Genomic DNA, 16,973 nt, shown 5'->3' with positions numbered 1-16,973 from the left:
CATAACATTGTCCTGCAGTTGAAAAAGAGAAGAGAAAACAACAAAAAATAGACAACATCAAAAGTAATATTTGTCCATTGTGCCATTTCCAAGCAACCATCCAATACCCACAACAACCTCAACCTCATCTCCAGCAACATCATCATCATCATTCGTTCTACACAGTGTAGTGGCCATCTTCGGTGCTCTGAAGCGTAATGGGTGATTTACAAGCAACAATTGAATTTTCTGTGGAATTATATAAATTCTTCAATGTGGATTTATTTCAAAGGGGGTAAGTATAGTTTTTTAGATCTCTCGTTTCAACTACACAGATCCCCCACCTCTCCCTTTCACCTCTCCTATATCCTGCTCCTTCTCTTTGGTTTACAAATGCAGTTAACCAACCATACTAGCCCGTAAGCCAAGTACTTCTTCGCTTGCCAATATTAGATAGAAATGTAATATTTGTCCGTTTGTTTGCCAACACAGAACTGAACTATGTGACAGATGGCCATGGGATTTAAGAGATTTTCAGACAAATTTTTGTTTTGTGAAATTGCCGTTCACATGAATGAACTGGAGATTTATGCTAACAATTTATGTTCCGAATTTTTTGAAGAGTTTTATCTCCCAGATTATGGCAATATTTTTGGGAAATTTCACAAAAAGGATTGAAATAAAAATTTATTTTGTCAACAATAACACAAATGTGTCCTTAGTCCTTAATTGGAAACTGAACCATGCAATGTGCTACTGCAGACCAGTAGTGGAATTCTGTAACTCAGTTTTTGAGTTACCGCCAAAAATCGTTGTTTTTGAACGAAGAAGCTTGAAATTTTGCCAGAGCATGTATTTTAGCTTTATGTATCATCTTACGTCAAAGAACGAATTTCCATTTTCATGTCGGTTACGTCTTCGGGCATTTATGGTGACGATATACACTTGCATACGGGAAAAATGTGCCTCGTCTGTCTGAATGGCAGCTGCGCACGATAACACTCGAACCGATCAACCGATTCAAACAAAAATTTACCCTTCGTAATATTTTGCCCAAAATTAATTTAAGTTCGGAAATGAGCCACATCTACCAACTCCTTCGGGTATCTCCCCCACAAAAGTTCAAAATTTGTCTATAAAATGGTGTGAACGGTAACTCTCGAAGGGAGCAATCGATTTGGTCCAAACTTTGCACATCGTAAAATTTCTACCAGACATAAATGAGGTTTTAATATGGACTCTATAGTTTCACTCTTTCGAATACCTCCCACACAAAATTTCCGAGAAGTGCCGTGTATGACCCCCTCTCGAATACCTTTGATTTTTATACCCTCAGCATTTATGCTAACGAGGGTATATACACTTTCATATGGGCAAAATGTGCCTCATCAAAATAATGGTTTTAAACCCCAAGTATGTTTGGACGAAATACGTTTCAGACAATTTGGAGTCGATTGAGCAATGAATGTCCGTCCGTCTGTTTGGCTGGCTGGCTGAAGCGCACGATAACTCTCGATGGGATAAACCGATTCGGTTGAAATTTTGGCTTTCGTAATATTTTACCCAAACTTAGTTTAAGTTCGAAGATAGGCTATATCGGTCCACTCCTTCCGGTACCTCCCCCACAAAAGTTCGAAAATGTTCGGAAAATTTGTGCGCACCATAACTCTTGAAGGGGGTAACCGATTTGGTCCATACTTTGCCCATCGTGAAATGTGTACCAGACTTAAATAAGGATTCAATATAGACTCAATCTGTCCACTCCCACACAAAATTTCGGAAAAGTTCAGTTTAGGGCCATCTCTCGAATCGCTTTGATTTTGCTTTAGCAACTTGTATTCACTGCCCTCCATACGACGGTACAAGTTTCATCAGGAGCAAGTCCATACTTTCTGAGAAAATAGCCTGAAGGTTGCAAACAAACCCTATGACACCGTGTGAGGTGGTTGGAGCGCAAGATAACTCTACAACGGATCTGCCGACTAGGTCCAAAATTTGGCCTTAGTAATATGTTGTCCAGACATAGTTTAAGTTTGAAGATAAGCCATATCGGTCCACTCCTTCAGGTACCTCCCCCACAAAAGTTTAAAAATGTTCGGAAAAATTGTTCGTACTGTAACTCTTGAAGGGAGTGGCCGAATTGGCCTATACTTTACACATCCTAATATATCTACGAGATATAGATCAGGTTTAAATATGGACTATATTTGTCCACTCTATCCGGTACCTCCCACACAAAATTTCGGATAAGTTCACTTTAAGACCTGATATCGAATAACTTTGATTTTTGTTAAAGCAACTTGCATTCGCTGCCTCAATTACGAAGGTAAAAGTTTTTTTAGGGGCAAGTCCATACTTCTTGAGCAAACAGACGGAAGAGTGTAAAAACCACCTATGGCACCATATGTTGTGGCTGGAGATCCACTTCCATAACGGTCAATGTCGATCCATCCCTTTTTGATCTTCAATCCTAATCAACATTTTTGTCGGTTCAAACGCCCAAAATGTTTAAAACCGCCTAAATACATACGTATTTTGGGAACAAATTGTTTCAATATAAACAGGCTGAGGGTATATCTCTGTCGGCGAAGCCGACTGATACTTTTTTACTTGTTGTTGTAACAACTTGTATTCGCTACCCCCGTTACGACGGTACAAGTTGTTTCACTGGTAGATCTATACTTCCTGAGAAAATGACCCGAAATCTGTAAAAAAAAACCCGGTGGCACCATGGGTAGTGGCTGGAGTGCACGATAATTTTCGAACGGATCAAACGATTCTGTCCAAAAATTCATCGTCTTAATATTTTGTTCAAGCTTGTCGTTCCTTTTCTTACGCTACCTCCCCCACAAAAGTTCAAAACTTTTGGCTAAAATGGGGCGCACGATAACTCTCGAAAGCAGTAACCGAGTCGGCCCATACTTTGCACATTGTAATATCTCTACGAGACATGGACGAGGTTCGAATGTGATCTCTGTAGGTCCTCTGCTTTGGGTGCTCCCAGCACAAACCTTCGGAAAAGTGCAGTTTAAGACCTCCTCTGGAATACCTTTGATTTTTGTTGTAACAACTTGTATTAGCTGCCCAAATTACGACGGTACAGGTCAGGGACGTACGCAGGATTTCATTTCGGGGGGGGCCCAACTTCACCAAAAATCATGAAAATTAAAAATGTTATGTATCGTTACGTAAAGCTATTTTAAAGGGTTTTTTTATGATTTTATGTATGAGGGGCACTAAAAACCTTCTGGCCTAGGCAACAGGCAGTGTCGCCAGACGTCATTTTGGAACATAGATTAAGAAACAAAGTTGTGGTTTCAAACCTTTTCGCTTTCACAAAATTGGATGCTGCGCTCCAAAGTTATGGGGGGTTTTATTCCCTTATAAAGAACATATATTTAAAAATTCAATTTTTTCTGTAACAAGAAAATGTATATATAAAACGTTAACAGCATTTAATATCTATCCGTAGATGCCTAAATATTTACTAAATTTATTTCTATTTTCGCGGAGAATCAAGAAATACTGAAAAAATCTTGGAGTAAATTTAATTTATTCTAATTTAGAGTCCAAATAAAACTAGAAAAAATAAATTGAAAATACGTACAGATTCTAGACAACGCGTAGAAAAATGTGAGACCAAAATTTTAACGATAGGATTTATAACTGCTAAATTACAGCAACAACAAAAAAAGAAAACTTATTGTTGGAATATTATTTCAAAAATATATTTTTTGTTTAATACGAAAAATAGAAAAAACATTTTTGGGAGTTATTCTACTATTTCGCTAAATTTCGATGCAAGGACTGACGGACATCGCTGAAACTTCTTCAGGGTAAATGCGATGACAAACCCGAAAGTGTATTTGCTTACTTTGATAAACAATAGGATAATGAAATAGAAAGTAATATTGAAATTACAACCAAAGAAAAACAATAAAGTTAAAAAACGTATAATTCGCGAATTCGTTAAAATTAGTTAAGGCGCATGCGCTTTTCAGATACAGCGAGTGCATTTCTATCAATATGTAACGATTTTCCTCTTTTCATTCAGCGGCAAAAGTGTGCCGTCAGCTGCATCTTACTGTTCAAAAAACCTTAATGTGGGTAAAAATTGCGTGATGTACATAAGATTATAAGGCGCATCCGATTTCAGTGACCGCCTATAAAAATACGTCATTATAACAAATTTTAAACAAATTCGTCAAGAAGCGCGGATGTGCTACCAAATTCTATTTTATACGAAATACGAATATTACTCCAGAATCTCGGTAATTTATGCCACAATGTTTTGGAAAATAATATAATCGCGTATAAAGTATTACATTTATATAAAAATAACCAAAGAAAATCGAGGTTTAATGCGCGGAATCATCAAAATATAATTTTGCAGAATTTCCTACTTTCAAGGTGTCTATAACCGCCGCTTTAGTGGATGGATTTGAAAGCGGGTGGGTTCGTTAGATCTTGCGCGTAAAAAAACTAAAATCACGCGGGGTTCAAGGGTACCTGAGTCACAGTTGTAGCCAAAAAATAGGTTTTTAAAGAAAATGTACGCACCAAAAATTCGACTTTGGAATCCTATTACTAGGGAACTGTATGAAGCACACTCATGAGATAAACATCAAACGACGTGGATTCACGAGTTCTTCAATCCAATAAATAGTTTGGGTATTTATCTGGTTGCGCCTTCCAATTATAAGAAATATTCAAAAAACCCATATGTCAAAACTTCAAAATGTCAGCATCGATTTTAGGGGGGTTGCAGTGTATATATCGAAAAGTCATACATTAGAACCATGTTGCCCAAGGGGTATTCTTCAATTCTTTCTTTGATCTCAGGTCTGAATTTTCCGTGGTTTGACCAGAAATCAAGAAAGAACACAAAAAAAACTTGTAAACTTCAACACATTTTTACCCATTTTTAGTACGAGTATTACCACCAACACAGCTTCCACATAAATAATTTGTTATGGTCCATTTTATGCGACCCCAGCTAAAACACTTCAATTAATATAAATATATTCATATTGTATAAAATATATTGACAGTTCGCGACTTATTAAATGGCGAACCTCAACTTCAACGATTGTAAAACATTTTTGAATATTACCATATATAACACACTAATTTCAGTGCCATTAAAAACGTTTTGTATCATTGTAAGAAAATAACATTCTTTAAGTGCATAAAAACACCAAAGCTTTACTATTTTACCAGAAGTGATAGAGTCAATGAAATCCAACTAAACATTCAGAAAGTTACATTAAAAAAATATCAGGAGCTGGGCTATAGCCTCATTGACTCCGAATCCAACTCGTAGTACTGTTTGAAACTTTGCAAAAACATTTTAGCTAAATCCTGAAAAAAAGGTTGAGTCGAAAAACTCCATCTTATACATCAATGGTTTCCAACAACCAATCACTTCTGTCAGCACAGCGGAGGCAAACTTATAAAAATTCATAGCTTTTGATTTCTGAAAAACATGAAAAAGTAACAGTCGGGTTTGCCTACAGAGATATACCCTCAGCATATGTGAGTTGAGACTTTTACGAGTATATATAGAATTTCGTCTCCTTTCTTAGACGTATAAACTTTCCGACAATAACTTCGAAATATTTGGGGTGTACAACTTCTCGATTGTTGGCGTTCTGATCAAAAATGTGACTTCGATGAAAGCGCAAAAGTTGGCCTAATTTTAATTTTGTCGGCGTAAGATTTACAGCTTTTGGACCAATACTGATATAACCATTGACTCACCCACAAAAAATACAATATCGCTGTAAACAAGCCCTCAAGTGAATCGATCCATATTCGAAAATACTCTAGGTCTCGAAAAAATCGAATTGGACTTTGCTCGCGATTTTAGGGAAACATTTTGAAGTCTGGCTGGGGAAGTGTCCAAAGAAAGTTTGAACAAAATATTGCGAGATCCAAATTTTGGACAAAATCTTTTGATCTGTTCGAGAGTTATAATGCGCTCGAGCCATACAGACTGACGGACGGACGAACTGGGATAAATCGACTCCAAATTGTAACACGGGTTACATTTTTATCATTAGCCTAACAGCTGAGGGTACAATATCACGGTGGTCTTGAACCAACGTTAAACCGGGAAGTTCTTGCGGATTCTGAAACAACAATATTCATAGACGAGAAAAATCCAAAAACAAAAAATCGCTGGAGGGATTTTTAAATAAATCGCGGTCAAAGTACACATTTTTAGGTTTTCGCGACTTTGCTTGGAAACTGCAAGTCCTATCGAAATGGGGCTAAGGAAAATGGTGTAGCTTTGAAAATTGGCTCCTCGGTTGTACCATTTTTGAGATATATAAGTTTAAGTTGGGAAATTGCTGGCATGACATTGTTTTATAAGGAGACGATACAGTCAGTGAATTGTCCCAACTTGAATTTCTATATCTCAAAAATAGTAAAACGTTGGAAATATCATAAAAGAACAAGAATTTTCACTGCTACAACATTTTCTTTATTTCCATTTGGATAGGGCTTGTGGTTTTCCAGCAAAATGGCCAAAACCTGAAAAACCCTAAAAATGCGTTTTTTTTTATTTTTTTCATCTATAAACCCAGGTGTAAGCTTTTTTCGTTTAAAGTTGATTCAAGAGCACCGTTATATACAATACAAATAACAGCAGATTTTAATACAATACCAAATAACCAAAGTTTGAGCATTAATTTCGTTTACGGTTGCTTTCAGCTACGAATTTGATAGGAAAAACTTCAGATGGGCATGCTATTTATAGCAGATATCATCACTTTATGATGCAGAACAATACATTTTTCTCCATTATTTTCTCTCACTATTTAGCAATAAGTTAATATAAAATAGGAATACAAAATTGTGATACAGGCAGTATATTAATTTGCTAATTGGTTTTCGAGATATACTCCACGGAAACCCCTTGATATGTCGTACATATTGTAAAATAGGCACTTCATTTTATGTACTTCTAATCCGCACAATAATGAATTTGTAATCTTTTGAATACGAATTCCAAAACACAGCCATGGCATAAGGGAGGAATTCAGTTTTACTGTAAGTTTCTTTCAAAGAGAGTTTTCAAACAAACAAAAAATGCAATATTTTTTCAGACAACTTGTTGATAAAGTACATTTTCAGTACAGAACCTTCAGAACAATATCAGATTTCATTTGAAATTTCAAATACAAAAATTATTTTAGAGAAAAAATCGTAATAATTTGTTAAAGTAGCTCAACAAATTTTGTCGGACCAAACCATTTCGGGGGGGGCCCGGCCCCCCGTGCCCCCCCCCCCCTGCGTACGTCCCTGGTACAGGTATTTTCAGGAGCAAGTCCATACTTCCTGAGAAAATGGACCGAAAGCTGTAAAACCACTATGGCATCATGTTTAGTGGCTGGAGCGCACGATAGCTTTCGAACGGATCAACCGATTCAGTCCAAAATTTCATAGTCGTAATATTTTGTTCAAGCTTAGTTTATGTTCGAAGATGAGCGATGTCGGTCCACTCCTTACAGTACCTCCCCCACAAAAGTTCAAAATGTTTCGCTAAAATAGGGGCGCTCGATAACTCTCGAAAGCAGTAACAGAGTTGGTCCATACTTTATCGTAATATTTTGTCCAAATTAAGTTTAACTTCGAAAATGGTCCATGGAAATTTATACCAACTGAAATGACTAGGGGGGGTGATATCTATCTATTAAATATATCCACTTCCAAAATGATACCTCTTTCGCAACGCTTTTGAGTTTTAATTAAAATCCATATTCTTGTCGGCAAGTTCATACTTGCACAAAAGGCCACAAAATTAACAAAACCCTCCTAATATGTATTTTTTAGGGAAAAGGCTTTTCGATCTGTCCGCAGAGGAAACTTTCAACTCACATAAGCTGAGGGTATATCTCTGTCGGCAAAGCCAACTGATACTTTTTTACTTGTTTATAACCTCCACCATAATATGGAGGGTATAAATAACTTTGTCATACCGTTTGTGACACATCGAAATATTCGTCGAGACCCTATAAAAGGTATATGTACATATATTCACCGAGGGATTTTTTAGAATAATAATTTAAGCGGAAGCTGGGGTCGTATTAATGTAAAAAAATAGAAAAACATCTTCGTTGAGGGTATAATATTTACCACCTGAAATTTGCAGGTAAATAACAACGTTTTTATATAGCCCCCATAAAACAGAACTTCCCAATTTTCGGAATTTTGAAGGTTGAGATTTTTGTAAATAATAATCGACGCTTGGCAGCAGTCGTTCTTTGCTGCAATGGTTTGGGGGTGGTCTGCGCATACGTCATTCACAACTGCATCAGTGTGAATGCATCCTTGGACAGCACGATAAGCTCGTTGATCTAGAGGAGCATTGGGTACCAACACATAAGCAGATATAATGGTATATGCCCTTTAGGCCAGGGCGATTTGTGTAGAAGGAGGAAAACCTTAATGGGCCCTTCGCGTTCTTATTTCTGGGACTGAACTGAGCAAAAAAGTCCACTGGACCATATGTCTACGATAAAAATCGAGCCTCCCGATTTTGACTTGAAATTTTATTATTGACGTTTTTTGGGATATTTTGGCATATAACAGCCAAACCATTGAGATTTTCGATCCAACACAAAGAAAACAATTGTAGCCAAGGCAGTAGTTAAGAACTCTCTAACATATCGCAAAAACATTGGAATGCTCCTTCAGACAGTTTTGGCCTTGAAAAGGTGCAAACTTTTCGGAAAATGTCGATAAATGGCACTGTGCTACAAAAGTTGACCGGAAAAATATTCAAGCGTTCTGATGCAAAATTCTATCGTGTTGGGATCCATGGACAACGATTTTAGTTCGTTTTGGTTACTTCGTTTTATTTTTTATAACGGTAAAATAGTGAAATTCTGGGTTTCTTGCATTTTCAAATTTAAACGGGCATATTTTTTTTACAAACGGATTTCTATTGATCCTTCTTCATTTTTAAGGGGTGAATAATATCTTTAGAACAACTTATTATTTTTTTAATCGGTTAACAAACGGTTTATATGCTTAAATGTCCAAAAAACGTGGATAAAAAACTTAAAGACAAAATCCGGAGGCTCGATTTTCCCCGTAGACCTAGGGTCTAGTGGACTTTTTTGCCCAGTTCAATTCCAGGAATAAGAAACGCGAAGGGCCCACTAAGGTGTTCAAATCGCCCGTAAACAGCTAAGCAACTCACGTACACAATCGGAGTAATGCTGTCAGCTGTTCGTGGGCAAGGGAAATTATGTTGGCTTATCAGCTGGGTGCCACCGTGGTGCAATGGTATGCACGCCCGCCTTGCACGCTGAAGGTCGTGGGTTCGATTCCCCGGCCAGGCAACATCAAACATTTTTCAACGGTGGCAAAATAACCCTCAGTAATGTTGGCGAGTATTTCAGCCTTGAAATATTTCTCCACAAGTGGTGTCTTAAGGCACGCCGTTAGACAGTAGTTCCCATATCATTGAGCTAATATGAATCGGGGTGCACTCATTGATATGAGAGATGTCTCCCTTGTCCCTTATGGGATGTTGTGGAACAATGTTTGTTTGTTTGATCAGCTGTAGTGCGATTCTTTAACTCATTTTTTTGAGTTACCGACAAATGTCGTAAAATTAAATCGCAAAATTATGAATGAAAAGTTAAAATAAAAGTTGACAACACTGTTACTATCGGTAGAACTTAACGACTACTTTCCTTTGGTCGCTAACTTACCGAAAAATATCGTTAATTACCGAATTTATAACCATTTAAATTTTACCGATTTTTGTCGGTAACTCAAAAAATGTGTTAGAGAATCGCACTACTGGTGCCCATTATAGATCTAGAAGTTCCCATTTTTACCTTACGATCTCTCTCTCTCTCCCTATCGCCATATTATTAAAAACATAAAAATAACATAAAAACCCGAGTTGGTGGAAGCTTGTAGTAAAATCTTTGCCTCCTCATAAAAATGGTACAATGGTGTCATGAGGAGACACCCTGTTGCAGTTCTCAGAGGGTAATCTGGTAGGTTTAAATATTCGTACACGGAGTAGCGCATAGATTACCATCGGCATGACAATTGATTTATAAGAGGTCAATAAAGTTTTCTGCCAGCACCCGACGAATTCCGACTTCTGATATTATCGAAAATAGCAATGGCTTCCGCGGACATCTTAAACTTGCTATCGAATGCTAGACCCAGTATCATAGTCGTCAGCATAGGCTATTATACACTAATATTTATTTTACGTCACAACGGTGTGGGTTTTAAAAACTGTAGAGATTAAATAGTTCCGGAGATATCCATCTCTGGACTTGGATTCCGAGAGTTTTTTACGGCGTAGCACACTACCCTCCTCACTATAAACGTGAACTTTTTGATACTAGCAAATCTGAAGTAAATCTTCATCAATGGTCGCACAGGAAGCAATATTTATACCCTCAGCCTTTAGGCTAAAGAGGGTATTTACACTTTGATACGACCAAAAATGTGTCTCATCGAAATAATGGTTTTAGACCCCAAGTATGTTTGTACGATATCCGTTTCAGATAATTTTGAGTAGATCTAGCAATGTCCGTCAGTCTGTCTGTCTGCCTATCCGTCTGTCTGGCTGGCTGGTGCGCACGATAACTCTCGAACGGATCAATCGATTCGGTTCAAATTTCGGGTATCAAAATATTTTGATCAGATTCGATTTAAGTTCGAAGATGGGCCATATATGTCCACTCCTTCAGGTACCTCCCCCCCAAACTCTTGTAGGGAATAACCGATTTGGTCCATACTTTGCACATCGTGTAATTTCTACCAAACTTAGATGAGGTTCCAATATGGACTCAATCGGTCCACTCCTTCGGGTACCTCCCACACAAAATTTCGGAAAAGTTCAGTTTAGGACCTGGCCTCGAATCGCTTTGTTTTTTGTTTACGCAAGTTGTATTCACTGTATTCCTCTATACGACGCTGTAAGTTTCATTAGGGGCAAGTCCATACTTCCTGAGAAAATAGCCTGAAAGTTACAAAAAACCCTATGACACCGTGTGTAGTGATTGGAGCGCAAAATAACTCTCGAACGGATCTGCCGAACTTAGTTCAAGTTCAAAGATGGATTATATCGGTCCATTCCTTCCGGTACCTCCCCCACAAAAGTTCGAAAATGTTCGGAAAATTTGTGCGTACGATAACTCTTGATTGGAGTAACCCATTTGGTCCATACTTTGCACATTATGAAATTTCTACCAGACTTAGATGAGGTTCCAATATGGACTCAATCGGTAAACTCCTTCGAGTACCTCCCACACAAAATTTCGGAAAAGTTCAGTTTAGGACCTGCTCTCGAATCGTCTTGGTTTTTGTTGTAACATCTTGTATTCACTGTCCCCTATACGAAGGTACAAGTTTCCTCAGGGGCAAGTCCATACTTCCTGAAAAAATAGTCTGAAAGTTGAAAAACAAACCATAAGCCATATCTGTCCACTCCTTCGGGTACCTACCCCACAAAAGTTCAAAAATGTTCGGAAAAATTGGGCCACGTTAACTCTTGATGGGAGTGACCGATTTGGTCCATACTTTACACATTCTCATAATATCTACCAGATATAGATCAGGTTCGAATATGGACTATATTTGGCCACTCCTTCGGGTACCTCCCACACAAAATTTTGGATAAGTTCACTTTAAGACCTGCTATTGAATTACTGTGTTGAAGCAACTTACATTCGCTGCCTCAATTACGATGGTAAAAGTTGTTTCAGGGGCAAGTCCATACTTCTTGAGAAAACAGGCCGAAGGGTGAAAAACCCCCTATGGCACCCCCATGGTCTATGTCGGTCCATTCCTTTAAGTACCTTTTCCGCAAAATTTTTGATTTTTAATCGTAATCAACATTTTTGTCGGTTCATACGACCAAAATTTTGAAACCCCCTAAATACATAAGTTTTTTTTTTGTGAAAAAAGTGTTTCAATTTGCACAGGCTGAGGGTATATCTCTGTCGGCAGAGCCGACTGATACTTTTTTACTTGTTTTTTTCTTTTTTTCATACATCGGTCATTGTAATCTTTCAAACGTGTTAACCATAGGTGTCTTTAGAATTACAGTTTTACATGTACGAGCGAGTGCATGCATATTTTTCTACTGAATAGCCAGACAGATGTACATCGAACATTGTAAACGTAAAAACATGTCAACCGTGTTCGTCCTAGGGATCATTGGTACATGTAGGAGTGAGCTTAAGAACAATAAACAGAAAATTGTATAATTGGTTGTCTTCAGAAATTGCTTGCATTTCATAATGGTGCACTTTTCTTTTTTTGCTTTTCTTGTTTGCTTTCAAGTTCCTACAGTGAAGAAAAATAACCCATAGAAACCAATGAGTCCTGGATGATGGTTGCATATTGCCCTCTATAGTACGTATTTTTTCGTACCCCTAAAAAGCAATTACAAGCCAACCTTGGTCAATAAAATCATTCAGAAACTAAAACTTTTGTGAGATTTATTCTATTTGCACATACATACATACTTGTACATACCTGGAACTTTTTTCATATCAAACTTTTAAGTTTTTTCTTTTTTTTTCATTTTCAAATAAGTTTTCATGACTCTGTTGCTGGTTTTGCTGTGTGGGTTGGATGGGAAAAATTCAATTACCTTATAGTCATCACCTTGCATCGCATCAGAGCCACGAACTAATGAGGAGAGAAATATTTATAGAGAATGTGATTTTTAATTACAGGACTAAATTGCTGTTACCTTTTTTGACCTTTCGACATCGAACCGATGAACACTGAAAAGCATCAATTAAGCGACAGTCAAGCGACAAGTCTATCAACCGTGCGGCACACACAGGGCCAACACAAAAAAAGGTTAAAGTTGAAAAGTTTTGTTTGGCTCCCAATAGCAAAGTTAAATGGGCGGGTAATGGGTAAAATGTTTTTGTTGTTGTGATGTAATGGCATGTCGTAGGAGTGAGAGGAGCTTTTAATGAAATCTCCAAAGACAAGGATGTTAGTTAATTAAAGTAGAGTAAATATTCATATTTAATACCATCCTGCGGAGGGGAGCCTTGCAAATGGGATGTTTAAACTCTTTTATGAAAATGATTGATATTTAAACAAGTTAAATTATTAACACTTTAAAATAATATATCATTCTATGTTCAGGATCTAGAAATTAACACTAAAGAACATACACCGTAGTTGCAATGCGATAAAATGTAGGTGCCACATCTTTGAGCTAAAATGATACGAGTTGCACTCATTGATATGAGAGAAGTCTTTTTATCACTTGTGGGATGTTAAAGAAAACAAGTAAAAAAGTATCAGTCGGTTTTGCCGACAAATATATATCCTCAGCCTATGTGAAATTAAACTTTCATTTACGGATAGATCGAATGTATTTCGGGTATTTTCAGAATTTTTGGCCCTCTTTGGAAATTTGTACTTGCCGACAAAAATGTGGATTAGGATAAAGTTCAAATATATTGCCGAGGAGGTACTTAAAGGAATGGATCGATATAGTCCATTATGGATCTAATTTTGGGAGTCATATATTTTCGATAGTCATTTCAGTGGGTCATCGTATAACTTTTGGGCCAGTATGCCAGGAAGCATGGACTTGTCCACGGATAAAATAATATCGCTGTAAACAGGACCACAACGAACTGCATCGGTATACAAAGGATCTTCGATCTGTTCGAACTAAACTGCACTTAGACAAACATTTTGATTTTTTGTTGGGGAGGTACACTAAGGTCTCTTCCTTAGGGGTCTCCCTATTTTGGGTTATTTAAGAAGTTAAACAAAATTTGGACAACATATTAGGGGATGGTTGCCCCACTCAAGAGATATCGTTCTTACCATTTTAGTGACATTTTTTTAAATATTGGGGGAGATACCGAAAGTTGTAGACCGTTATTGCCCATCTTCGAACAGAAACTAAGTTTGGACAAAATATTACGAAGGCAAAATTTTGAAGCACATCCGTTGATCAGTTCGAGAGTTATCATGCTCTCCAGCCACTATATGTATATAAAGTCATAGGGTTTTTTACACCTTTAGAGCTGTTTTTTCAAGAAGTATGGACATGCACCTAAAAAAACCGTTTACCGTCTTAATTGAGGCAGCGAATGCAAGTTGATTAAACAAAAATCAATGATTCGAGAGCAGGACTTAAAGCGAACTTATTCGAAATTGTGTGTGGGAGGTACCCGAAGGAGTGGACAAATCTAGACCATATTCGAACCTGATATACATCTGGTATATACATTAGGATGTGTAAAGTATGGGTCAAATGGGTCACTTCCTTCAAGAGTTATCGTGCGCACAATTTTTCCGAACATTTTTGAACTTCTGTTGAGGGAGGTACCTGAAGGAGTGGACCGATATGTCTTATCTTCGAACTTAAACTAAGTTTGGACAAAATATTACGAATGCCAAATTTTGGACCGAATCGTCAGATCCTTTCGAGAGTTATCTTCCGCTCCGGCCATTACACACGGTGTCATAGGTTTTTTTTTTTGCACATTTCAGACTATTTTCTCAGGATGTATGGACTTGTCCCTAACGAAATTTATACCGTTATATAGAGGGCATTGAATACAAGTTGCTACTACAAACATCAAAGCGATTCGAGAGCAGGTTCTAAACTGAACTAAATTTTGTGTGGGAGGTACCCGAAGCAGTGTACCGATTGAGTCCATATTGGGACCTCATTTAAGTCTGCTAGAAATTTTACGATGTACAAAGTGTGGACCAAATCAGTTGCTTCCTTCAGGAGTTATCGTGCGCACAAATTTTCCGAACATTTTAGAAATATTAGGAAGGCCCAATGTTGGACCAAATCGGTTTATCCGTTTGACAGACAGACAAATTGTTTGAAACCGATTTCGTACTTACTTAGGGTCTAAAACCATAATTTCGATGAGGTACATTTTGCCCATATGAAAGGGTATATACCAAGGTCGCCCATCTGTATACTGCGGGCGCCCACTGAGTTGTTTTGCACGGTGTACGTGAGCAAAAACGAACGATAAACATAATTTGGTTGTTGTTTTTTCACCTATACAAAATCATTTGCTTTAGTTTGATGGAATCTCTTGGGCGGCGCTGGTATATACCCTCGCTAGCATAAATTCTGAGGGTATAAAAAGAACAAGTAACCCTTAGCATGTGTGAATTGAAACACTGCTTTCCAAAAAAAAACTTACGTATTTAGAGGGTTTCAGGATTTTGGGCGTATTAACTTGACAACAAAAATATTGGATTAAAGCTCAAAAGTTTTGCGGGAGAGATAACTAAAGGAATGGACCGGCATAGTTCATTTCGAAAATGTGTATTTTTTTGGGACCAACCAATTCAGTTGGTCTCCATATTATTTAGACCTTTGGACCATTATATCAGGAAACATGGACTTGCCCACGAAAAACATATTATCGCTGTAAACAGGGACCTTCGGTAAAAATTTCCAAAGGATCCTCAAATACTCACTTAGAAGATCCATGAACCGCACTTAAACAGAAATGTTGTAACGACAAGTTCCCTAGCGGGGAAATTTTTAATTGGAAAGACCGAGAGAGTGATAACACGGGTTTCTTTTAGGTTTTTAATCAACACTGTGTTTTATTATTTCCTTTTCTTTTAAGGAGTACACAAGTATAAATGATTAAGGATATACAAAGGTTTAGAGTGACCTGGCTAAGTTCACCTATCCGCTCATCGTGGACAGTCCAGTCCCGACGGAAAACCCGAGTTGATTCCAGATATGGGCTGTGTGGGAGACCTGGATAACTTCTCCGTCTATACCGAGCCTCGTATGGAGATCTTCTATTCTATAGAAGTATCCTATTCTATTGAAGTCTCCAATGGAGATCTTCTATTCTATAGAAGCCTCCTATGCAGATTTTCTATTCTATAGAATCCTCCTATGGAGGTCTTCTAATGTATAGAAGCCTCCTTGGAGGTCTTCTAATGTATAGAAGCCTCCTTGGAGGTCTTCTAATGTATAGAAGCCTCCTTGGAGGTCTTCTATTCTACAGAAGCTCCCAATGGAGGTCTTCTATTCTATAGAAGGCTCTTATGGAGGTCGTCTATCCTATAGAAGTCTCCAATGAAGGTCTTCTATTCTGTAGAAGCCTCCAATGGAGGTCTTCCATTCTGTAGAAACCTCCAATGGAGGTCTTCCATTCTGTAGAAGCCTCCTATTGGCGATCTTCTATTCAGTAGTAGCATCCTATGAGGGTCTTCTATTCTATAGAAGGATCCGTAGGACGTTTTGTAGTAAAAAAGCCTCCTATTCTATTGAAGCCTGCTATGGCGCTATTCTATTCCTTAGAAGGCTCCTATGGACATCTCTTATTCTATAGAAGTCTCCTATGGAGGTCTTCTATTTTATAGAAGCCTCCTCTGGAGGTCTTCTATTCTATAGAAGTCTCCTATGGAGGTCCGTCCGGGTCCTCCTCCAGACAAGTTATCGTGAAAATATGGGCTAAATGGTAGACCTGGAAAAGGCTCCGCGGGAGACCTGGATAAGTTCTCCGAACTGATTGGCTAACTGGACGAGTGTACGCGAAAGAGAGGACTCAAGAGTTACAGATACCTCAAGAAATTCTGGCAAAGATACGCGAAGAGGAGTTCCACGAGTTACGAACACTTCAAGAGCAACGAACGCTTCGAGGAATCTGCCAAGGTTACGCGAAGACCCAAGAGTTGCGGACACTTCTAAGAGTCTGGACAAGGATACACGAAGGGGTTCCAAGAGTTGCGAACACTTCAAGGAATCTGGCCAAGGTTACGCGAAGACCCAAGAGTTGCGGACACTTCAAGGAATCTAGGCAAGAATACGCGATGGAGTTCCAAGAGTTGCGAACACTTCAAGGAATCTGGACAAGAATACGCGAGGGAGTACCAAGAGTTGCGAACACTTCAAGGAATCTGGGCAAGAATACGCGAGGGAGTTCCAAGAGTTGCGAACACTTCAAGGAATCTGGGCAAGAATTCGGGAA

General features: G+C 38.1%; 1 protein-coding gene across 1 annotated transcript in view; it reads left to right on the top strand.

Moving 5' to 3' along the window:
• The first annotated feature begins 6 nt into the window (after positions 1 to 6).
• The window catches only part of LOC141403699 (protein FAM135A-like), a 72,890-nt gene continuing 55,923 nt past the window's right edge, over positions 7 to 16,973 (top strand). The window contains exon 1 of the mRNA XM_073986494.1: positions 7 to 274. Coding sequence (XP_073842595.1) covers positions 198 to 274 — 77 coding nt within the window. The 5' untranslated portion in view covers positions 7 to 197. The remainder of the gene's footprint in view (positions 275 to 16,973) is intronic.

Source organism: Musca autumnalis, unplaced genomic scaffold (genome assembly GCF_047663935.1).
Source record: "Musca autumnalis isolate F117 unplaced genomic scaffold, ASM4766393v1 scaffold_4, whole genome shotgun sequence".
In the NCBI taxonomy this organism is placed as follows: domain Eukaryota; kingdom Metazoa; phylum Arthropoda; class Insecta; order Diptera; family Muscidae; genus Musca; species Musca autumnalis.
Note: the sequence above shows the minus strand (reverse complement) of the source record. Positions and strands in the feature narration are given on the sequence as shown.